The 24,896-nt window shown below is 39.6% G+C and overlaps 1 protein-coding gene across 2 annotated transcripts in view; it reads right to left on the bottom strand.

Moving 5' to 3' along the window:
* The window catches only part of PIEZO2 (piezo type mechanosensitive ion channel component 2), a 490,804-nt gene that overhangs the window by 325,933 nt on the left and 139,975 nt on the right, over positions 1 to 24,896 (bottom strand). For both annotated transcript variants that reach the window (XM_066247149.1, XM_066247150.1), the window contains exon 3: positions 8,376 to 8,501. In XM_066247149.1, coding sequence (XP_066103246.1) covers positions 8,376 to 8,501 — 126 coding nt within the window. The remainder of the gene's footprint in view (positions 1 to 8,375; positions 8,502 to 24,896) is intronic.

The following is a 24,896-nucleotide window of genomic DNA, read 5'->3' on the forward strand; positions in this document are numbered from 1 at the left end:
CAGGATTAAAATGACACAGAATGGAAAGAGGCTGTACACATCGGTAGAATCCAAATCCCACATCTGATTTAAAAGAATTAGAAGTAGGATTTTACAAGCAATAGATCTGACATTTCAGGTAAGAAAATATCTATATTACAAACATACAATTTGATGGAAGAAAGGACAGTTACCAGAGCAAGAAGAGTCACAGCCCCGTGATGTCTGGTGTCAGTGGGCCACAGCTGCCCCACCTGATAGGACACCAATGCTCTCTCACCCAATCATCTATATAAGACACTGATGAACTGAGGAGATAGCAGAGGGGAGGGACTCAAGATGTATCTGAAAAAAGACTTAGGTGTGATACACAGCTGCTTCAAAATTTTGAAATATTCTTTTGTAGAGAAAAGATTAGACTATATATGTGTAAGATCCAGGGTCTCAGGGGCTCACATTTCAGAGATTCCCACATACCAATAGAAATTCCACACACTCTTTTTAATTTATTAACTGATTTACATCTTCAGGGAAAAAAAAAATGTCTCCAATTTTCTCAAGCTTTAAAAATGCAGAGTAAAACCACTCACAGGCCGGAAGGATTTAGTGGTTAACAAGCTGACATAAGGCCTATGGCAGGAACCCTCCCCCCCCCCGCCCCCACCACCAAGCACGGTCACAGCAGGGAAGTGAATCAGGCAGCACCAGCACCCCCTCCCCAGTGGTAATGCCCATGCATGCAGCCAGGCAGCACCTGCAGCGGCCCATTGCTCTCTCCTAGGGATGAAGATACTCTTAAAGGCTAATATTTACCAAGTAAAGCACACTAAGTTATTAACAACAGCGAATACCTTACCTCGAGTTAATATATCAGATTAATCATCCTCTTACCCAGCACACCCCCAATTTGCCTGTCCTATTCTTCAAAATCTAGTTAACCAAAGCCCAATTTCTCTAAAAAGTGTTACCCGAAAACTTATGAGGCTGGATAATGTACTGAAAAGGATATGAGCTGTGGGGGCCAAGAGACCTGAATCTGAATTCTTGCTTTGCCACCAATCAAGGACCTAAGACAAGATACTTTCTGCCTCTGGTCTTCAACTCTCTTAGTAATATGGTAGGGAGAGCTACTACTTTTCGGAGTAGTACATTAAAATGAGATGATATATAAAGTGTCAGTTTATTTCACACACACACACACACGTTAGTTTCTTCTCTTCGTAACATTTCCAACCTTTATTGCTTTCTTCTAAAATTCTATCTTATAGAAAGAATAATAGAGTGAATAATGCTATATATTCCTCTGTGATGGAGGGCATGACATGCATGACAAGCTGTGGGGTAGATAAGGGAATGAGGAAAGAACCAAAATGCATTCACAAATCTAGGTCAGACTCTACACTACAGCCATGTAACAGGTGGGCTGAGAATTCCCAGTGGGGAAGTTGCTGAAGAGGAGAAAAAGGTGCTGAACCATTTCCCACTATTATTCGGGATCTTAACTGCACAACATAGAGTAGATATATACCCAGTTAGTAACAAACTGAGATAAAGATAAAGATTATAATAGAGAATTATTTGGTACCACATAAGGTTCATGTGTTCCATAATTTCCAAATGCCACCCACATGGTTGTGTATAATTTGGAGATGGAATTTGGTTCTGAGTTATTTCTGCTATCTTGTAGCGTGTGACCTTGGGCAAGAAATCTGACTTATCTAATAATAATAGCAATAATAACAATAATAATAATAGCTTATACTTATTGAGCACTTGCTATGGGTCAGCATTGTTAAGGGCATGGTCTATATGAACTGAACCTCCACAACACTTTGAGATGGCAACTGTCATCATTTATCTTCAGTCTACAGTGAACAAAACTGAGACAGAGATGAGTACCTTGCCACAGTCACGGAAGGTCCTAAATTTACTCACATACTGGATAGCATAAACGAGTCTCATGAAAAAGTATTTCTCACAATAAAATGAGATATTCTATTTTAAAAATGCTGCATAGCTCTGGCCAGTTGGCTCAGTGGTAGAGTGTCAACCCAGTATGTGGAAGTCCCAGGTTCGATTCCCAGTCAGGGCATACAGGAAAAGTGACCATCTGCCTCTCTACCTCCTACAGGTATGGCTCAAATGGAGCAAAGTTGGCCCCAAGTGCTAAGGATGGCTCCATGGCCCTAAAATAGCTCATCTGCTGAGCAGTGAAGCAGTGGCACCAGATGGGCAGAACATTTCCTGGTACGGGACTTGCTGGGTGGATCAGTTGGGGCACATGTGAGAGTCTGTCCTATGCCTCCTTGCTTTACACTTAATTAAAAAAAATTTTTTTTAATGCTGCATAAGCTAAGCATCACTACATGACTGTCCAAGAGAAATCAAGATATCAACAAGGCATTGGCCTAAGAGAGTTTCATTCTGATGTAGTTTCTCTTCCACACGGTCCACCTGTCTGTTCTCCCTAGGGAATGCAATGGCGGAACCAATCAATCCTAAATACACGATAAAGAATTCTACAAAGAGGAGGAAAGACTGTGGAAAGGCAGGCACATCAATGCCCTCAGCCCAGCTCAGTTGTCTGGTGGCTTTGGGCAAATCATAGAGCCAGTTTCTTCATCATGAGTCACCCTCACTGCTGCCCTCATCCCCACTTCATCCATCATCACTCTCAGCCCTACGTCAACACAACACGCAGCCTGGGCATTGTGTGTATATGAAAGAAAGGTACCTCATGAAGAGAGATCATAAAAAGGCACAGCCCTACAGGTAGGTACAAGTCTTGGTCAACAGACCATCCTCTTTGTAGGAATAAAATGATTCCCTGTCTCCAGCCGGACCTGGAGGGAAGGGGGTGCCCAGCCAGAGCTCAGTGACGGGAGAGCCCACAGCTCCCACTCACTTCCGCAGGCCTGTGGACAGCACACAGCTCTCCGTCTGCACAGCCCCACCCACCCTAGGATTGTTTAAAAACTGGAATGGGATCGTGGGTATGGAGCCCCCTCCTTAAAGGATAGTGAAGCCAATTTGTAACTAGAGAAGTACAGTCATTAATTGGAAAAGGAATATAATGACCCCTGAGGCCCTATCGTTGGTAGGTGCTCTACAAACAGTAGCTATTATCACCATGACTTTTTCCTTTATAGTTTTGAACTCAAAAGCCTCTTTCAATCAATAGCATGCTTTGGCATAGCACAAGAATCCAGGCTGGTCTTAAAGTTTCACCGCTCAGTCAAACAAGCTACTTCTGTGGAATCTGTAATGATATAATTGAACCCGGGTTTACATTTATTTAAATAGTATAGTTTTGATGGAATGAAAATATTTTAGTAAGCAGTACGACACATGTTTGAGGAAAATTTACAGAGGTTCACCCCTACCCCACTGATTTCCTCACTTACCTGTATGAGCACCGTTTTAGAAATGAAAAAAAAAGAGGGGGAGGGGAGGTGTGTTAAGTTTCAAGTCCACACAATGGCACCTTTAACAGACCTGCCAGCTACTCAAAAACTAAATAGGCTGGTTTGAAAAGCTCTTTACTGCTGCCAGTTAATATTCACAGGGCTCTGGGGATACAAGAACTCCCAATGACTCAATATTTATAAATGCTACTGTTGTTTCCCAAACATGTGTCTTCGATTCCTAGGGGATCCTGGGAGCTTTTGCCATAATAAGGGTGAGGGTATGTGAGTTTTAAATGGGGAGACTAGTTAGGAAAACAAAATGAAACACATAAAAAACGAGCACTTGGTGATCCTGAATTTGAATACCGCTTGAATATGATTGGGAAACAGGACCTGTCTGGGTTACTTCGCTTTCATTTACCAATGTCTTAAACATAGAAAAAGCATTCAAAACGCACAACGCTGCTGGCCAAGGCGCTTTCTGTCTTTTCATTTGAAATTTTGCTACTTCACATCTACCAATGCCAAGAAAGGCTAAAACTTCCAATGCGGGATACCAAAACAGCTGAGTTTGTGTTTACAACCCTGATGCGGTAATTGAAACTCCAAATGCTCAAGAAACAATAACATTAGTGAGGTGAAGTCAACTCTAAATTAAAAGTCAGTGTTTCCATTACCCACTCTAACAGTATTTTCAGGATTTTATATAACTTGATCATTAAAAACCGCTCTAGCCTGAAAGCCTAGAGTCTGTGTCCCTCTTGGACTAAAGTAGCTTGCAAAGCTCTGAAGTTTGCTTTCCCCTTCTCTTTTACCCATTTTCAGGAATGTATTACTTTTAAATGCTGCACATGAAACTAACCAAAAAAATCTCTGACACCCACGGAGCCAACACTGTTGCATGCATCGCTCGTTTTTTCAGAAGAAATTTATGACTTCTGTAAAACTCCCTTTCAAGGCGCTTATGACGGAAAGTAAAAAGCTCAAATTCCTTTTCTAACTCAATCTTTAGTACATCCTTTCTCTGTCAGCTACTTCACCAAAAATACCCAAACTTTCAAATTGGAATGTTCACTTTTATAAAAATAAAAACTTCAAAATAGTATCTTACTTGGTAAAAAAAAAAAAAAATGAAGTTGCTCTTACGACTTTATTAGATTGGCTCTTCACGGAACAGAAGAGTTTATGTTCGGGAACGTCAAAAAAGAAAGGTGGGACAATACATTAGATTCAGATATGATCAGTGACATTGCGGGATATCAGTAGAGGGCAGTTGTGCGTGGATCAAAATATCTCCGAGAGAGATAGAAAAATATCTTCGTATCTGGAAAGTTCAACTGTGTAGGCTGTGAGGTTAGGACAAGCAGATCTAACTCCCCAAGATTAAGTTGCAAAGAATACTTAGGAAGAGGCATGCCAAGAAGTCAGCTCTGACTGCACGGGAGATGCTCTCCACCCTTCACTGCTGAGAATACAGACTTCTACATAATATTAATGTAGGAACCATCCAAAGTACCTGGGTAATTTGGATCCTTGCCTGGGAAGAAGGAGACAAAGCAAGAACAAACTTACATGTGTATGTATGTTAAAGTTTGTATGTCTTTCTTTTTTAAAATGTTTTTTTATTGAGCCTGACCAGGCGGTGACGCAGTGGATAGAGTGTCTGACTGGGATATGGAAGGACCCAGGTTTGAGACCCCAGGGTTGCCAGCTTGAGCGCGGGCTCATCTGGTTTGAGCAAAAAGCTCACCAGCTTGGACCCAAGATCACTGGCTCGAGCGGGGGGTTACTCAGTCTGCTGAAGGCCCACGGTCAAAGCACATATGAGAAAGCAATCAATGAACAACTACAATGTTGCAAAGAAAAACTAATGATTGATGCTTCTCATCTCTCTCCGTTCCTGTCTGTCTGTCTATATCTATCCCTCTATCTGACTCTTTCTCTGTCCCTGTAAAAAAATTAAAAAATAAATAAAAAATGTTTTTTATTGATTGATTTAGAAAGAGAGGACAGGTGAGAAAAAAAAAAACACAGAAACATCCATCTATTCCTGTATGTGCCCTGACCGGGGATCGAACCTGCAATCTTTCATATTGGGATGAGGCTCATACTAACTGGGCTATGTGGCCAAGGCTTGTATGTCTTTCTGTCTGCCTGCCTCTGTCTGGACCTTATAGGGGAGAACTTATATACAGTAAATACATTTATAAAGGTAAAAAAGGAAATATTGTTTTAATATTTTAATGTTACATTTTTAAAATTTTAATTCTTGTAGAATTGTGAAAAATCAAAATTTTGAATGGAAATCAAAATAACCTTGACTCTCTGGGCCAGAAGAAATGATTGGTTTCACTTCCTAATTTAGATACTTCCAGTAAATCCTTTCTACAATTTCACTCAGCATCTGAAATTATTTTTAAAAACAGGCAAGCTCTATATTTATAAACTCAAAATTTAAAAATCTGATGAATTGTAAAATACCTGTGATTAAACCCAGTGATAAAGTGCTCATTACTCATGAAATAGCCTTTCATTTGGACACTTATGGTTCAAAAATTCTTTCTTATGATTCTGGGAATGAGTTATTAACAAATATGCAAAAGATTTGTGATTGGAGAGTACTTTGAAATATCACTGATATTATTTCTATTAAGTACAAAAAGATTTGAACCTGGCCACATATAATAAATACTCTTTGTCAGTATAAGTTCCATTTATATTTAAACACTGTATTTTATCAAGTTTATAACAAAGTGACTTCTATCAAACATTTAAAAAAAAAAAAGCATATCTGGCCTGACCAGGCAGTGACACAGTGGATAGAGCGTAGGATTGGGATGCAGAGGATCCAGGTTTGAGACCCCGAGGTCGCCATCTTGAGCACGGGCTCATCTGGTTTGACCAAGGCTCACAAACTTGGACCCAAGGTCGCTGGCTCGAGCAAGGGGTTACTTGGTCTGCTGTAGCCCCCGGTCAAGGCACATATGAGAAAGCAATCAATGAACAACTAAGGTGTCTCAATGAAAAACTAAATATTGATGCTTCTCATCTCTCTCCATTCCTGTCTGTCTGTCCCTATCTATCCCTCTCTCTGACTCTCTCTCTGTCTCTGTAAAAAAAAAAAAAAAGCAAGAAAAACCCACATCTTAATAATGAAATATTATAAAGCTATGAAAAGAAACAAAGTACTGATAAATGCTACAACATGAATGAACCTGGAAAACGTTATGCTAAGTGAAAGAAGCCAGATGTAGAAGGTCATCTATTGTATAATTCCCTTCAGATGGAATGTCCAAGATAGGTAAATCTAATAGAGGCAGAAGTAAATTAGTGGTTACATAGGGGCTGGGTAGAGAGGGAGTGAGAATAACTGTTCGTGGACACAGGGCTACTATTTGGAGTGATTGATGAAGGTATTCTGGAATTTTACGTTGGCAATGACTGCACAACCTGAAAACCACTGACTTATATTCTTTAAAATAAGTAAATTTTATGACATATAAATTACATCTCCATTTAAAAAATAATAACCAGATCCTAAATCAAAAATAATTTGATAGGTATTACTATCCAAGGAACTCTGAACTCAATGAAATGGACAGAAGGAATGCTAACATTAGCTCTGTAATGTTTAGCTCTCTAAAGGTACCCAATGAGAAATACTGAATAGTTCATAAATATAGTTTCACTAAAGACTCTTTCACTACGTATATGTTAATAACTCTTTGATTTGTAAAGAATTTTGAGCCCCTTTGTATTTTACAAGGAAGCATAGAGTTACTTCAAATTACTTGTAATTGTACTTATGAAAAATCAGGAAATAGCAAACTCAAATGAGTTTTTCAAAAAAAAAAACCTGGAAATTTAAAACTGTTATTATAGTCTATTTCAAATATCTCAGGGTTTCTTGAGGCTTAACTTAAAACATGTCAATTTGATTTTGCCTACCGGAAATGCTTCTGTTTTTTTTTTTTTTCAAATCACAATCACACATCCTACAAAAACTGAAATAGAATTTATCTGATGGCAGGTTAATTTTTGAAAGATGATGCTACTTAGATAAAGCATATCTATGTTGAATTTTTATGATCATGAATATAAAATATAAAGTATATAAGACACTATTTTCCTCTGAATAGAAACAAAGCACTCCCAGTTTTAAAAATAAAATTATATATCATTACATTTTCCCCATAAAGACATATACAGTCTTTATGCTTCAGAATAAGTTTTTGGTCACTAAATGGTAAAACGGTATTCTACTTTTATATTCTTACTTATCATGTTAGAAATTGTACATGTCATTTGCTGCATTGTAAGCACCAGGGACTTGATATATTTTTTTAGTATGCCCAATGAAAACGTCTTACGTACAGATAAGGGGTCAAATATCTAGTCTATGTTGAAGATTCATTAAGTTGCTAGCATTACCCAATTCTCTATGGCATCATTTCTTTACATGTATGTATAGTATATATCAGATTGCCAAATGACTAAGTACCACCATAAATTTGATAAGATAATTATATATTACATAGATTTCTATAAAAGTTATGACCTGTAGGCCCTGGCCAATTGGCTCAGTGGTAGAGTATCGGCCCAGCAAGTGGAAGTCCTGGTTCGATTACCAGTCAGGAGAAGCAACCATCTGCTTCTCCACCCCTCCCCTTTCTCTTTCTCACACACTTTCTCTCTATCTCTTCCCCTCATGCAGCCATAGCTCAAATGGTTCAAGCAAGTTGGCCCTGGGTGCTGAGGATGGCTCCATGGCCTCATTTCAGGCACTAAAATAGCTCGGTTGCCGAGCAATGGAGAAACAGCCCCAAATGGGCAGAGCATCGCCCAGTGGGGGCTTGCTGGGTGTATCCTGGTCGGGGCATAGGCAAGAGCCTGTCTGCCTCCCTGACTCTCACTTGATTTTTTTAAAAATAGTTATGATCCATAGCTTTATGATACACATACATAATATGAAAAAAAAATAGTACTCACAGTTGTAACCAGGTACAATACGCTGTTGAGCTTCAAGGCTAGCCAACGTGATGTGAAAAATGATGTGCAGGAACAGGAAGGAAAGACTGGTGAAGCACAGAGACTTTAGTAACCGTCCCGTATGCCCTAGGGGATAAAAGCAGAGAGACTGTGAGAGAACTTCAGGTGCAACACACTCATTCTCACCTTTCTGTAGTTCCACATAAAACATGTTTCCATATCATATTATATAAACTGAATCAAAATAATATGAAGGGGGAAGGGGATGTGAGGAGAGGGAAGGGAAGGGGTTGGGGGAGGGTGTAAAGAGGGACAAATATAAGGTAACAGAAAATGATTTGACTTTGGTTGATGGATATACAACATAATAAACAGTTCAAATACTATAGAAATGTTTGCCTGAAACCTATGTACTCTTATTGATCAATGTCACCCTGTTAAAGTTAATTTTCTAAATAAAATTTAAAAATTAAGAAAAGAAAACATTAAGTGATAGAAATAGCAATTGTTGCTGTTATAATATATAATAGAATATTATCAAATTAAAATAAAATGAATTTTATTAACAAAAAAACTATATTGAATGCCAACTGTAACTGAAAATAGAATAAAAAATAAATAAAATAAAATGTAAGAAAAAGGCCTGACCTGTGGTGGCTCAATGGGTAAAAGCATCAACTTGGAACACTGAGGTTGCCGGTTCAAAACCCTGGGCTTCCCTGGTCAAGGCACATATGGGAGTTGATGCTTTCTGCTCCTCCCTCCCTTCTCTCTCTCTCTCTCTCTCTTTCTCTCTCTGACTCCTCTCTCTAAAATTAATAAATAAAATCTAAAAATAAATAAAAATAAAAAAATGTAAGAAAAAGTATATGAAGTGTAATGATTACTCTTAATTATTAGTCTTAAGATGAAAACTATCTTATTTCCTTTGTAAAAATTATACAAATGACATTGATTAAAAATTCAATGTAAAAGAAACATGCTTTTTTATTTATACTGATTTGTTACCACAAAATGAAACCACAAAACTCCCCTGGCCCAGAAATTTTATTAGGGAGTTCTGCCAAATTTGAAGGAACAGATAATCCCTATCAATAAAAGTAGTTCCAGAGAATAGAAAATAAAAAGGCAAGTTTCCTAAAACATTTTATGAGGATAGCATAACATTAGTTTCCAAATTAAATAAGTTTAGAAAAGAAAAGGAAATTATAAGTCCATTTTACTTATGACCATAGACACGAATTATTAAGAAAGATATTCGCTAACCAACTGAAACAGTGTAGAAAAATATAATTCACCATAATAAACTAGGGTTATTACAGAAAAAAAAGTGTGGTTTAAGATGAACAAATCTTTAAGTGTTAAATCACACACTAGTGGGCTGAATCATGATTAACTCAATGGATACAGAGTATTTCATAAAGTTCAAAATCTCTTCATAATAAAAGAAAATATCACACAGAAAAATAGAAATAGGAGGAAATATTCTGATTATGACAAAGGATTTATACAAACTAAAGCAAACATCCTATTTATGGTGGAATTTTAGGCATAGCCCATTAATGTCAGCTAATGACATTTGATATCCTTCTCACTTAACATAGCTCTGGGTATACTAAATTTACAGATAATATGTAATTACGTGCAGATGACATCCATATAGAATGCCAACTGAATCTACAGACCAACTATTAGAACAAATATAAGAAAATAATTCAGGCACAATATCATCTTACAGAAATCAATACAGCTCCTCTACATTAACAATAATCAAATAAAAAAACAAGATACAACTTAAGTTAACAATCAAAACTGTACTGTAATAGTTTTATCAATGTTTCAGTTGGCTGGGCTATAGTCTCCAGTTACTTAATCAAAAACTAATGTAGATGTTGCTGTAAGTTTACAGATGTGATAAAAGTCCATAATCAATTGACTTTAAGCAAAGAGATTATTCTTAACAAGTAGGAAACCCTAATACAATCAGCTGGAAGGCCTGAAAACCAGGCTGAGGAGTGAGGGGTGGGAGTTGGGGGGGGGGGGTTCTGTTACCTATGGGCAGTAGCTTCAAACTATGCCTAAGAATTTTAGCTTGGTCATGATGATGAGCCTCCCTTCCCAACAGCAGACTATATCCTATGGATTTGGGGCTTTCTTAGCCAGCTTATGTAATCAATAGTGTAAGCCAATTCCTATAGGTTGAACCTTGACTAATAAAAGTATCTAAGAATTAAACTTAATGAAGAATACACAAGACCTTTATGGATAAACTGTAAAACTCAATAGTAAAACAAATAAGAATACCTTAATAAAGAGATTTGTCACATTCATGTATGAGATTACATAAAATGAAAAAATGTCAATTGTTTTCTAAATTTAGTCTGTAAATTCAATATTGTTTCAAATAAAATAGCAAGAGAAAATCTCAGGCCTTCAACAAACGTATTTCAAAATACATATGAAAAGATTTTTTTTAAATATTTTTTTTTATTGATTGATTTTTTTAGAGAGAGAGGAGTGAGAGAGAGAGACATAGAGAGAGAGAAGGGGAGGAGCAGGAAGCATCAACTCCCATATGTGCCTTGACCAGGCAAGCCCAAGGTTTCAAACCCGTGACCTCAGTGTTCCAGGTCGACGCTTTATCCCACTGCGCCACCACAGGTCAGGCTGAAAAGATTTTTTGAAAAAGCCAACGAACTTATTTAAAATATATATTTGGAAAAATATAAGTTTATGAATTGCTAGGTCAATTTAAAAATTTTGAGAAATAAGTCTAAAAGTGGGTGAAGTTTGTGTGTACTAATAGACATTAAAGTATGCTATAAATCCATAAGTTAAAACACAAACAAACTTAGATTTCTATGAAGAAGAAGAAAAAAGTCAAATGGAATACCATATGGAGTTTAGAAAAACACTATCTGTGTTTTTAAACGTTTACTCCTTAAGTCAAGAGGAAAGAATGGGCTACCTAGCAGATGAAAAACTGGCTCAATATATACAGAAAAGCATGCTGGATCCCTGCCACAAAGGTGACTCCAGATGACTAAAGACCTAAATGTGAAAGGTAAAATTCTAAGTCAATAGACAAAAATTATGTAATAATTACTTTGTGCTTTTGCTGTGAGAATTGCCTTATAAAACAAGAACTAAAAAATAAACTTTAAGGAAAGAAAAAAAAGAGATACATTTGACTCAGTTAAAATTGAGGATTCAAAAATGACATATTTGAATTACTTATATTTTAAATAAAATTTATACACAAATGATTAGTAGGGGCATCCAAGAGGTACAATAATTAATATTCAGAATAAAAAATGTCTGCATGAGGCCCTGGCTGGTTGGCTCAGTGGTAGAGCATCGGCCTGGCGTGCAGGAGTCTCGGGCTCAATTCCTGGCCAGGGCACACAGGAGAAGCGCCCATCTGCTTCTCCACCCCTCCCCCTCTCCTTCCTCTCTGTTTCTCTCTTCCCCTCCCACAGCTAGGGCTCCATTAGAGCAAAGTTGGCCCGGGCACTGAGGATGGCTCCATGGCCTCTGCCTCAGGTGCTAGAATGACTCTGGTAGCAATAGGGCAATGCCCCAGATGGGCAGAGCATTGCCCCCTGGTGAGCATGCCAGCTGGATCCTGGTCAGGCACATGCAGGAGTCTGTCTGACTGCCTCCCTGTTTCCAACTTCAGAAAAAAATACAAAAAAAAAATGTCTGCATGTCAAAAAAAAGAAGGATACAATCCCAAATTATTTGATATACAAAAATCAGGAAAATACTGCCATTCTCAAATCCTAAAATTACCAAGACATTGCAATATTTGAAAATAATTTTCAAACCTCCATTACAACCACACTCCTGAGGTGAAGGTGAACAATTTTGAAATTAATGAAAAAAAAAAAAAAAAACAGAGTTGTCATTGGAGAACTAGAAAGTTAAATAAATAAATAAATAAAATGTTAGAAAGATACTATATCTGAAATTTAAAATTCACTTGATAGACTCAGTTGTAGAATAGAGATAACAAATGAATGAGTCAGTGAACTTGGAGTGATTAATAGAAAGTATCCAGTATGAGTAACAGAGGAAAAGATTCAATTAAAAATTAATAGGCTCTCAGTAACTTGAGAATTAAAAGGTCATTTGTCACTAGAATTATCAAAGGAGAGGAGAAAGAGACTAGTGGATAAAAAAAAAAGTGTTAATAGCTAAAATGTCCCCAAATTTGGTGAAGACATTATTTACACATTCAATAAGCTTAGCAAACACCAAATAAAATGAATTCAAAGAAATTACTCCAAGACACATACTAAGGAAACCAAAGGAAAAGAAAACTTTTAAAGCAGCAAGACAGAAATGTCACACACATACAGGAGGACACATACTTTTAATCACAAGCCATGAAAACCAGAAGACAGTGGGACATCTTTAAAATTATGAAAGAAAAGAACCATAGACCCAGAATTATGTAACCTGTATAAATATCCTTCAGGAATGAAGACAAAAAAAGATGTTCTCAGTTGACAGAAAACTAAGAGTATTTGTAACCAGGAGATCTGCTCTAAAAGAAATGCTCAAGTAGAATAGGTTTTACAGGCTGCTGGGAAATGGTACCAAAGGAAAACTTGGAACGTTAATCATAAAGAAGAGTAACAGAACAGAAATGTATGAAAGATAGTTGTTTACACACACACACACACACACACACACACACACAGCTAATTACAGTCATGCTCTAATTAATTCATGGTATTTCTAGAAATGTTCTCTGGTTTGGGAAATATGTGTGTGTACGGGAATAATTGAGGATATTATGTTGTCCATTTGTTTTAAGTACTTACCCTTATTTATACTAGAAATATAAATTATCCAAAGATATGTCACTAATAAATAATCCCTCTTAATTAGAAACATAAGAAAACTGGGCATAGGCCCTGGCCGGTTGGCTCAGCGGTAGAGCGTCGGCCTGGCGTGCGGGGGACCCGGGTTCGATTCCCGGCCAGGGCACATAGGAGAAGTGCCCATTTGCTTCTCCACACCCCCCCTTCCTCTCTGTCTCTCTCTTCCCCTCCCGCAGCCAAGGCTCTATTGGAGCAGATGGCCCGGGCGCTGGGGATGGCTTCTTGGCCTCTGCCCCAGGCGCTAGAGTGGCTCTGGTCGCGGCAGAGCGACGCCCCGGAGGCGCAGAGCATCGCCCCCTGGTGGGAAGAGCGTTGCCCCTGGTGGGCGTGCCGGGTGGATCCCGGTCGGGCGCATGCGGGAGTCTGTCTGACTGTCTCTCCCCGTTTCTAGCTTCAGAAAAATACACACACACACACAAAAAGAAAACTGGGCATAAATTAAAAAGGATCAAAAAATAGGTATAGTAACTTTGACATGATGTGCAAAAATAATCTAGATAGCAGATTGATAAAATAGAAAATTTATGGCCAGAAAGACATAGCACCAAATTGTACATTCATACACTATTTTTCTATGATTATTAGAATGCTGAAGCAAAAGAAATTTAATATTAACAGAAGGATTAAATAATGAGGAATGGAAGTACATTTTTTTTCAATAAATTTTAACTTGAGTTCTATTCATTGATTTTGTTCATTTGTAATATATTTTCTCAAACAGAGCTTGCAAAAATAAAATATTGTCGCTTCATAAATTCCATCCAAGAACTGGATTTTAATCATAAGTATAAATCTAACTCCTCTTACTATTCTTTTGGAAGTTAATTCAGAGGCTACTGCTTTAGCCAACATTTCCAATTCTCTAGCTTTCAAGTGATTTTAAATGTGACACACATGATTGTAAGCTAATTTACATATTTTTAAGCTAATTTGGAAATTTTTCACTTAAGAAACAATCTAATCCAAAATCTTAGCAATTCTTAAAAAACAGTCTCTGAGCCTTATGGTAATTTTCCTTTTCGTAAAAATGCAACAGCAAAAAGGATCTATTTTTATAGATAAGTTAATGAATCAAATTCAAATTTTGCATAAAGCCAGAATTTGAAGAATTCTCTATATATTTCAGACTTCAGCCTATGCCAAAGATACATATTTATTTATAACTTAGAAAAATCTCTTAGAAGTATCATATAGACACTGTGTGTGTGTGTATGTGTATATATATATATATATATATATCACTTAGAAAAACATACCTTGGAAAGCAAGTATTTATATTTAAAATATTTCCCACACTTTTATGGTCCAGAGAGAATAAATAAAAAGCAAGTTGAGGTCCTGGTTGGTTGGCTCAGTCGTAGAGCATTGGCCTGGTGTGTGGATGTCCCAGGTTCAAATCCCAGTCAGGGAAGAAGCACAAATCCCTACACAGAAGAAGCACCCATCTGCTTCTCCACCCCTCTCTCTCTTGCTTGTCTCTCTCTCTCTCTTCCCTTTCTGCAGCCATGGCTCAATTGGAGTGAACTGGCCCTGGGTACTGAGGATGGCTCCATGGCCTCTGCCTCAGGCACTAAGAAAGGCTCAGTTGGAGCAATGGAGCAATGACCCTAGATGGGCAGAGAATTGCCCTCCAGTGGGCTTGCCAGGTGGGTCCCTGCCAGGGTGCATGCAGCAGTCTGTCTCTGCCTCCCCTCTTCTCACTAAGTTTAAAAAAAAAGAAAGAAAGAAAAAGAAAAGAAAAGCAAATTGATGCATAAAAATGAGGGTTTTCTTTTCAATTCACAATGAGGTTAAATATAAACACCTTTTAGCTAGAAAAAGTGTGCCAGGATGTCAGAATAAACTAAGCAGTCAGGCTTTTAAATTGATTATACAAAGTTGCTAATACTAAGCACTTCACTGAAAAGAATGGCCATTTCATTAATACCAAACTAAGAGAAATGGAGAGAAGACATATAAATCTACTACATATTCTATTTGAAATCTCATTCGGGTCATCATTCCAGCACTCTTCAAACCTGAAAGAGTGAATCAGAGAGAGGCTTCTGGGAACACTACAAAAACCAATGGAAGAATGAATGACACGTTCATTACCTACCTCCACAAATTGCACTAAAAGCTTCCACCACAGGTGTCCAAGTGAAACTTGGAATTTCCCACTGCAGCCCACCATTTAATCCTCCCTTGCAAAAGCTCAATTTTCTATTTCCCATATTTTTATTGGCATATTATTGGGGCCCCAAAAGTGTTTTTTCCTCTCTCCCTTCCCATTTGGATCTTTTACTACCCTGGCTTTATGTGTTATTATCTAATAACTTTTAAAGTGTTATAATCTCTTCTGAAAGGTTCTCCACAATGAAACTGACACCATAATCAGAGAGAAGAATGATCCTTTGAGTGTACAGAGGAATGACAGGTAAAGGACAAGGGAAAAGGACACGGTGGTGCCAGCCTCACAGGTATCCACTCCACCCTCCTTCTGAACTCATCAGTCATGATCATGTCTCACATCTTCTACAACATCTTTGACCCACAGGGACCTCGTCCTAACTCTTATATTGCAAACTATCTACATCTGACGCTTGGGGATATATATATATACTGTATATATCTCTTTTAAAGTTAGTTGCTCTCCTAGGTTGGGTGACCAGGAAACTGACTGAAATTGAGATTGACATTGCAAGAAGTTACTGGGGACACTTCTCTGCCACAGGGCCAACAGGGAAGTGAGGGAGGAGGGGCTGAACCAAGGGAGGAGCTGGGCAGGGATGCACTTGCAGGGGAGCCCTCAATGGGTCCTTGGGGAGCCCTGGAGCCAGAATAGCCCTTCAGAGTTCTCTCGAATTGCAGCAAGGGGCTGAGCCTTAGATGTGACCTGTCTCTAGATATGGGTGCAATGCAGCTTCCTAGAGTTAAAGCAATTTTGGCTGAAAGCAGTTAGAGTAAACTGTAGTCGTTAAAGCAGTTTTGGCTGTAAGGTCCAGTCAACTCTCCAGTAACCGAGACTAGAGGAATAAGTGCCAGAGACATAGAGGGAGAATGGGATGGCACACCACAAAATAACCAGGTCATCATGATCTAGACCAGGGGTCCCCAAACCTTTTACACAGGGGGCCAGTTCACTGTCCTTCAGACCGTTGGAGGGCCGGACTATAAAAAAAAACTATGAACAAATCCCTATGCACACTGCATATATCTTATTTTAAAGTAAAAAAAACAAAATGGGAACAAATACAATATGTAAAATAAAGAACAAGTGAATTTAAATCAACAAACTGACCAGTATTTCAATGGGAACTATGCTCCTCTCACTGACCACCAATGAAAGAAGTGCCCCTTTCGGAAGTGCGGCGGGGGCCGGATAAATGGCCTCAGGGGGCCGCATGTGGCCCGCGGGCCGTAGTTTGGGGACCTCTGATCTAGACTGTTATTCTCCTCAGCTGGAGCACAAACATTCATCAGGCAACTTAGCAGGGACCTCGTGGCCTAACATCTCCAGGGCAAGAAACAGGCGGAGGGGGTGTAGCAGCAGGGTCCTCTGCAACTTCAGAAACACTGGGGAGCTAGGAACTCCAGGGATGGGGTAGTTCTTATTTTGAGGTGTCTCTTTTGCTCTCAACATATAAAAAATAACAGATAAAGTATGAAGTAGATACCAGAAAGACATGCCAGACACCAGCATAAACTACAGTGTTTCCCCATGGAGAAGACACACCCCTTTTTTTGAAAAATTTTGGGTCTAAAAACTGGATGCGTCTTATACAGTGGTTGTAGATTTTTTTTTACTTGCATTTTCTGCTTTTTTGTGCTTGTTTTTGCCCTCATTGTCGTAGATTATTTTAGTTGGCTTTCCCGTTTTTTCACGCTTGTTGTCTTTGCGCTATCGTCTCGCACGTGTTACCAGTATATTACAGTCGGTTACGTTTTGCCATGTTCTGCCCAGAAATGGCTCAGAAAAGATTTTCGTACAGTGCTGAATTCAAATTAAAAGTGATCCAGTTTGCAAAAGTGAATGGAAATCGTGCTGCTGAACATAAGTTTGGTCCTCCTCCAACTGAAAAATCAATCCGAGACTGGCTACGGGAAGAAGAAACCCTACTGAAAACGCCACGGCAGAAGAAGGCCATGAGAGGCAAGTCAGCAAAATGGCCTGATTTAGAGAGGAAATTGAAGATATGGATTGAAGAGCATAGGGCAATTGGAATTCCTGTGTCCACAAAGATGGTTCAGCATGAGGCAAGAAGAATTGCTGTTGAAAAAGAAGCTACTGATTTCAAAGGAGGACACAATTGGTGCTTCAGGTTCATGAAACGGAATGGACTAAGCATGCGTACATGCACCAGACTTGCCCAAAATATGCCTGAAAGCTATGAGCAGAAGGTTCTTGAATTTTATCATTTTGTTATTTAATATCAAAGGACACATCAGTTTGAGTTGGGACAGATTGCAAATATGGACAAAGTGCCCCTTTAATTTGATGTTGATAAGAAGGGGGTAAAAATTGTAACTGTGAAGACAAGTGGACATGGAAAGAGCCAGTATAGAGTTGTTCTAGCTTGCTGTGCTGACGAAACCAAGCTGCCTCCTATGCTGATTTTCAAACGCAAAACAATGCCCAAAGAAGACATTCCTTGAAGAGTGATTGTCCACGTTCATGACAAGGTCTGGATGGATCAGGATGGGATGAAGATCTGGTTTGAGAAAGTTTGGAGAAGGAGACCAGGTGGGCTCTTACACAAACCTGCCCTATTGGTGCTTGATCAGTTCAGGGCACACATAACAAAAAAACACAAAGAAGATTGCTGCAGAGCAAAAAACAAAACTTGCCATCATACCTGGAGGCTTGACATCCCAGCTCCAACCTCTTGATGTCAGCATTAACAAACCCTTCAAAGCTGCCATGAGAGACGGATGGAACCAATGGATAAAGTCTTCTGGGGACAATCTGACACCAGCAGGAAGAGTGAAGAAACCAATTATAGGAGAAGTTTGTGCCTGGGTGAAAAGATCCTGGGGTAATATCAAGATTGAGATCGTTTTCAAGTCATTTAAGAAGTGTGGCATTTCAAATGCCATAGAGGGAAGTGAGGACAAGGCAATATATGAAGACAGTGATTTGTTATCAGACACAGATGAGGACAAGCTAATGGATGAGAGTTTTGACTGTGATAAGGAATTGTATAGATTTTATGATGAATAAAACTTGACTTCAGTAACTTCATGTAATACATTTTTTTTCCTCAAATTTCAGGCCCCAAAATTAAGGTGCATCTTATACATGAGGAAATATGGTAAGTATCTCTAAGGGTCAGAAAGGGAAGAGAAATGCAAAGCTATCTGCAGGCTGGCCCTGAAGCAGGCAATGGAAATCAAAGTTGGTTTCTTGGTGAACATTTAACCACATGCTCAGTGTAAATAAAGAGAAAACTGTTAGGAACGCTGATTAAAACAAGGGTTTGGATTACAAACCCAAGCTTCACAGGCTTTACAAGGATTGTGGAAAAGAATCTCCTTTGGGCACTTTATGATCTATAGTTTACATGGAGCTATGTACTCTGCAAGGAGGGAAAACAGAGCTAGGACCTACTGAGCAAGCCCAAATCCCCAAGATCACTGAAGGGCAAATCTCTAAACCACCAGGATATGACTTAATTGTCCACTAGGGTCCCCTGTGTCCTGGTGGGAACAACTGCAAAAGTGAGAGAGATAAGAATGTGGTGTAAAGAGAAGGCTGGAATGACAGCAAGAGAGGGGAAGGCGCTGAGACAAAGAAACACATCTTGTTCCAAATAAACCACAATTCAAAAGCACACAAGGAAGCATAAAGCTAGAAAGAATGACTGGGATTTGAACCCACTAAGAGTAAAATGACAATTATGAAATATACTAAAAATGACTTAAAACCAAGTGGCTTGAGATCCTCAAAATGATAAATTGTATCCTGAAAGGTGAACAAAACTATATATTTTTAAATAGACAGAAGTGAAATTAAGCAAATAACACTTAAAAAGCACCTATAGGCCCTAGCCAGGTGGCTCAGTGGACAGAGCATTGTCCTGGTGCACTGATGTCACAGGCTTGATCCCCAGTCAGGGCACAGATGGGAAACACACAATGAGTGCACAACTGAGTGGAACGATGAATTGATGCCTCTCTCTCTGTCTCTCTCTCTCTCTCAATCAACCAATGAAAAAAATATAAAAAGTAATTCTGCATGGAGGAACCTATGGATGGTAATTAATGGGAGCAAGTATTGAGTTCATTCCCCTTCAACGCGGGCTTATTCCCCTTTGGAGCATTCTTCCAGCAATCAGCTTTAGATGCCTCTTGCATAGTTATTCTGCAATTCCTTTAGGAAAACAATGCATTTGACTCTGAAAAATGTCTACCCTTGCTACACTTCATCTTCTTACACCCCATATAACTTTGCCTTTGTCTCTTTTTTTTTTCTACTCCTGTTTTCAATAAGTCTAGTTCTCCATTGACTGTCAGGCGTGAGGAACCACATAAAGAAGGAGTTCTATCCTTCAGCTTTACATTGATGGAGCTGCAGAACCTTGGGTGCTGGGATGTGTCACCACACAGCCGAGACTGGTGCTCGTCAAAGGCAGGTGTGGATTAGGGACTGTCAATAGTGTTTCCGGCTGCTCACCACCTTCAACTTGGATGTCTGCTTTTCCCTTGGCACAGTATGACCAGCTTAGTTGGCCAGGACTGTCTTTCTCATCAGGAGATGCTTCATGTGCTGTTATCTTGTTTTTTCCCCCACAGGGATCATGCACCAGGTTACTATGACTAAGTGCCTTGTGACCTGCTGTTTATTCTCTCTAACGCGGAGCTCCCTTCTCAGGCTGGGGAGCCAGGAGCGGCAGCTGTCAGCCAGCACTGCCTGCTGTTTGCTGTTTGTTCTTACAAACAACAGAGAAGTGACTCATCTACAAAGGGGGTTTCCTCTAAAAGGCATTTATTATCCTTATGTTTTCCAGAAAAAGCCTAACAGGTTTTTAAAAAAACCAGCCTTTGAATTAACTTTTGACCATCACTACAATGGTATTTTTGTTTAGCTGTGAAACTGACAAGAAGACAATGCAGTTTCTCTTTTTAGAGGGTCCCAGCCTGTCTCCTGCCTTTTGCCGAGGTCTTCGATCAGCTGTTTAGAAGTTCCATGGTCATTCCAGCTAAAGCAGACACCATCTCCAGGTGCTCCTGATCATATTATCCTATTTTATACACCTCACTATTTGCAATTACTTTATTCATTTACTTCTTTTTTTTTATCACCTGTCTTTTTCAAATGTAAGTTTCACAAGTTCAAGGGTCCATTTTGTCCTGCTGGTTATCACTTTATTCCCAATGCATAGAAAAGTGCTTAGCAGATAGGTAGCATACAATAAATATTGGGTAAATGAATGAAGTAACAGTGAACCTAATAAGTCATATGGTAGTGTATAGCTGTTAACAGAGCCATGTGGAGAACATAATGTAAAGTCTTTAACTTTCACCAGGGTAAAAGATCGAAGAAGCGGGACAATGCATATAGCAGGAAAAGAAATCTGATAAACTTGTTTCCTCAGAGTTAAATTTATTGAGATAATAAAATTACTAATTATTATTCTTGCATTGACGTACCTACATAAGCTATAAAATATAGCAGTCAAGTTCACAAATCCCTCCTTCCCATCAGCTTCAAGTTCATTCATTCTCTTCCTCCCTTTTTCTCTTTCCCATCTTCTCTCTAACACACACACACACACACACACACACACACACACACACCCCAAATCTTAAGATGTTTCCCTTTCAGTTTTATCTGTTATTTGACTCTTGAGTATATTCCTAGTATACAGATCCTTCTCTAATACTTTAAAGTGACCTTAAATTTTCTTTCTTTTTTATATTACCTGTTTCGTTCTGTGTTATTTTTTTTTATTTTAACCAGGACTTATATCACTTAGAAGATAAGAATACATGCAGATATTTAAAAAGTGTCCTAAGAAACAAAATGATAAATTGACTTCTCAGACCTAGTCATAATACACTCACTTATTAAGGAAAATGAATATAGATAGCTTCCATAGATTACATAAGAAGCTTTAAATTACTTATCTAGTCTGAATAAAATAAAGTGTATAACTATTTAACATAAAATTCACTGAGTTTTGGCCCTGGCTGGTTGGCTCAGCAGTAGAGCGTCGGCCTGGCGTGCGGGGGACCCGGGTTCGATTCTGGCCAGGGCACATAGGAGAAGCGCCCATTTGCTTCTCCACCCCCCCTTCGTCTCTGTCTCTCTCTTCCCCTCCCGCAGCCAAGGCTCCATTGGAGCGGAGATGGCCCGGGCACTGGGGATGGCTCCTTGGCCTCTGCCCCAGGCGCTGGAGTGGCTCTGGTCGTGGCAGAGTGATGCCCCGGAGGGGCAGGGCATCGCCCCCTGGTGCGCAGAGCGTCGCCCCTGGTGGGCGTGCCAGGTGGATCCCGGTCAGGCGCATGCGGGAGTCTGTCTGACTGTCTCTCCCGTTTCCAGCTTCAGAAAAATACAAAAAAAAAAAAAAAATTCACTGAGTTTTGGGAAATGCCTGCAGCTGTGACATCACCATGACAAGATCTAGAACACTGACACCACCCAAACTGTTCTTCATGCCCTTCTCACTCCTTCTAGAAGTAGAAGAATCTCAGTTGAGTCCTAAACATAACCAACTCAAAGAGAAATGACTTTGAGATGCATTCTAGTCAAACTATTGAAAATCTAAGATAAAAGAAAAAAAATTTAAGGGACCAGAGAAAAATAGCAGATAAACAATGGCAAGGTTTATGACTGACAGCATCAAAAACTTTGGAAGCCAGAAAATATTAGAGTGATGTATTATTCTGAATGAACAGACAAAGAACTTTATTTTTCAGTCAAAAATTCTTTGTCTGGTTAACCTATCCTTCACAAATGAAGAAAGATATAAATCACAGTTTTGGACAAACAAAAATCCAGAGGATTCACAAGCAACAACCCTGCCAAAACTTCTCCAGGACAGGACACCCGCACTCACTGGCAGCTCAGATCTGCAGGGCAGAATAAAGAATATGCTAAATACATGACTAAATATAAAAATCTGCCTCTCCTCCCCTCTTCCTATCTGGAGCTTGGCAGAGTCACGCTGGTTCCCGGCCTTCAATGGGGATGTCTTCCCCCTCACATGGCAGGTGCAGGGTGGGTTTGACAAAGGGCTAACTCGTGTGCATACACAGAGAAATGCATAACCCTGGGACTCCTTTGACCCAATGTTTTCCCATTCATTAATCACTCATTGGGCATCGAACACTTTGAATTTAGAAATAATCTGTTAAGAAAAGGAATCTTTTGATCATTTAAAATGGTCAAACTACACATGCCTTTGTGCCTGCAATATGTGGCCCAGCCACAGCAGGGGCCTTGTGCTAATCACCCAAGGCACTGTCTCTGCATTGGAAACAGCCCAACCATAGCACAGCACAGGGTTCTGCCCAGCCAAGAAATCCCAAACACATGCCTTCATCTTAGTTACTTCATGCTACTAGTGGCTAGTTAACTCTTGTGACTGCCTCCCTTCCTGGCCACTGCACATTCTGTGGCTCAGTGATGACTTTCTCAATTCCTCGGTTGCTTGCCCGTGACTGTCTGTCTCTTGCAATTCACTGGGCCCACCGTTGATTGGGTTCCCTGGCTTCTGCCTCATATCTCAGCTTTTGACCCTTCATAACTGATAGACTTCCAGCTCTAAACTTATAGATCCCAAATCACTTTTATGTTCCAAAGTTCCATCTTTTGAATATCTCTTAATCATTCTCTCATCCATTCTAACATCTCCTGGCTGCATACTATATACATGCCAGTTATAATGGTTGTTATGATGACCAAGGTACACAACATACAGTCGCCGCACTGGAAGTACTCACATTTCCAAAGGGGTGAGGGGCCAGCTAGTTGATTTAAGGATAGAAGAAATGACAAGGTGTTCTGATGGCTTAAGGTTCAAAAAACTGCGTGCTAATCGTTAAAAACTTAATCAACAATTATAAATATTTTGGAGCACTCTTGCTATAGATAATAAATCTCTCAGCTAATTAACTCAATAGAGACATAGGCATAAAATTTTTTTTTTCATTTTTCTGAAGCTGGAAACAGGGAGAGACAGTCAGACTCCCACATGCACCCGACCGGGATCCACCCGGCACGCCCACCATGGGGCAATGCTCTGCCCACCAGGGGGCGATGCTCTGCCCATCCTGGGTGTCGCCATGTTGCGACCAGAGCCACTCTAGCGCCTGAGGCAGAGGCCACAGAGCCATCCCCAGTGCCCGGGCCATCTTTGCTCCAATGGAGCCTTGGCCGCGGGAGGGGAAGAGAGAGACAGAGAGGAAAGCGCGGCAGAGGGGTGGAGAAGCAAATGGGCGCTTCTCCTGTGTGCCCTGGCCGGGAATCGAACCCGGGTCCTCCGCACGCTAGGCCGACGCTCTACCGCTGAGCCAACCGGCCAGGGCAAAAATTTTTTATATGATAATAATTGCTTTTATTACATTCTTATATTATCCCTTCAACTGGGTTGAGAATTCAAGTCCATCAGAATCTCTGTAACTTTCTTTTGCTACATAAAATCAAAGACTGCCTCAAAACAGAAATTGTGGTCAGGTGTTCTTGAGGTGTAACTGCTATTTAACTGGACGATGTACACCAAGGGTTCTTATTACATAATGTTTGGCTGACTGTGGAGTCTCGGAAGGTTGCTGAGATGCACAGAGGTTTCTTCCTGAAAGAAAGTCACTCTGGGGCCTCACATTGCTCGGCACTGGGTCAGAAAATGGGTGTGTTGTCAAAACTCCTCAGGTAATTCCACAGTGAGCCGGGGCTGAGAACCACTGTGCAGAAGGTTCCAGATGATGCTAGGTTAGGCTTGACTCAGCAAGTAGATTGATTGGTCAAGGCAAATTGTGGAAGTGTTGTATAAGTCTTCATTTTCAAAGATTTTTACACTTTTATATTTATACAAACTAATAAAATAAGTGGGTGCTGTAAAAATGATTTCTGTGTTATGGGTTGAATTGTTTCTCCTCCAAATTCATATGTTGATGTCCTAACTCCCAGTGCCTCTGACTGTAACTACATTTGCAGTTAGAGTTTATAAAGAGATCATGTTTTCTGTAAGTTAAAATGAGGCCCCGTGGGTGAGCCCTCATCCAATCTGACTGCTGTCCTTATAAGAGGAGATGAGAACCCAGACACACACAGCGGGAAGACCATGTGAGAACGCAGGAAGAAGATGCCCATCTGTAAGGCAAGCACAGAGGCCTCCAATGAAACCAACCCTGCCGACACATTGAGCTCAGACTTTCAGCCTCCCAAACTGTGAGAAGTAACTTTCTGTTGCTTAAGCCACATATTCTTTGGTACTTTGCTAGGCAGCCCTATGAATATATGTGGACGCTGCATAAAAAGATTATAAAGGAACTTCTAAACCTTCATGATTTTTGTAATCAATAGATCTCTAACCAAAATCACACTTCAAAGTGCTTTGTAGCTTTAATTCAATAAATATGTCCCAGATATCTACTAGGTGTCGGCATTGTGCTTCAGCTATGGATAGCAACTGTGTTTGAGGAATACACA

Source organism: Saccopteryx bilineata, chromosome 11, assembly GCF_036850765.1.
Source record: "Saccopteryx bilineata isolate mSacBil1 chromosome 11, mSacBil1_pri_phased_curated, whole genome shotgun sequence".
NCBI classification, from domain to species: Eukaryota; Metazoa; Chordata; class Mammalia; order Chiroptera; family Emballonuridae; genus Saccopteryx; species Saccopteryx bilineata.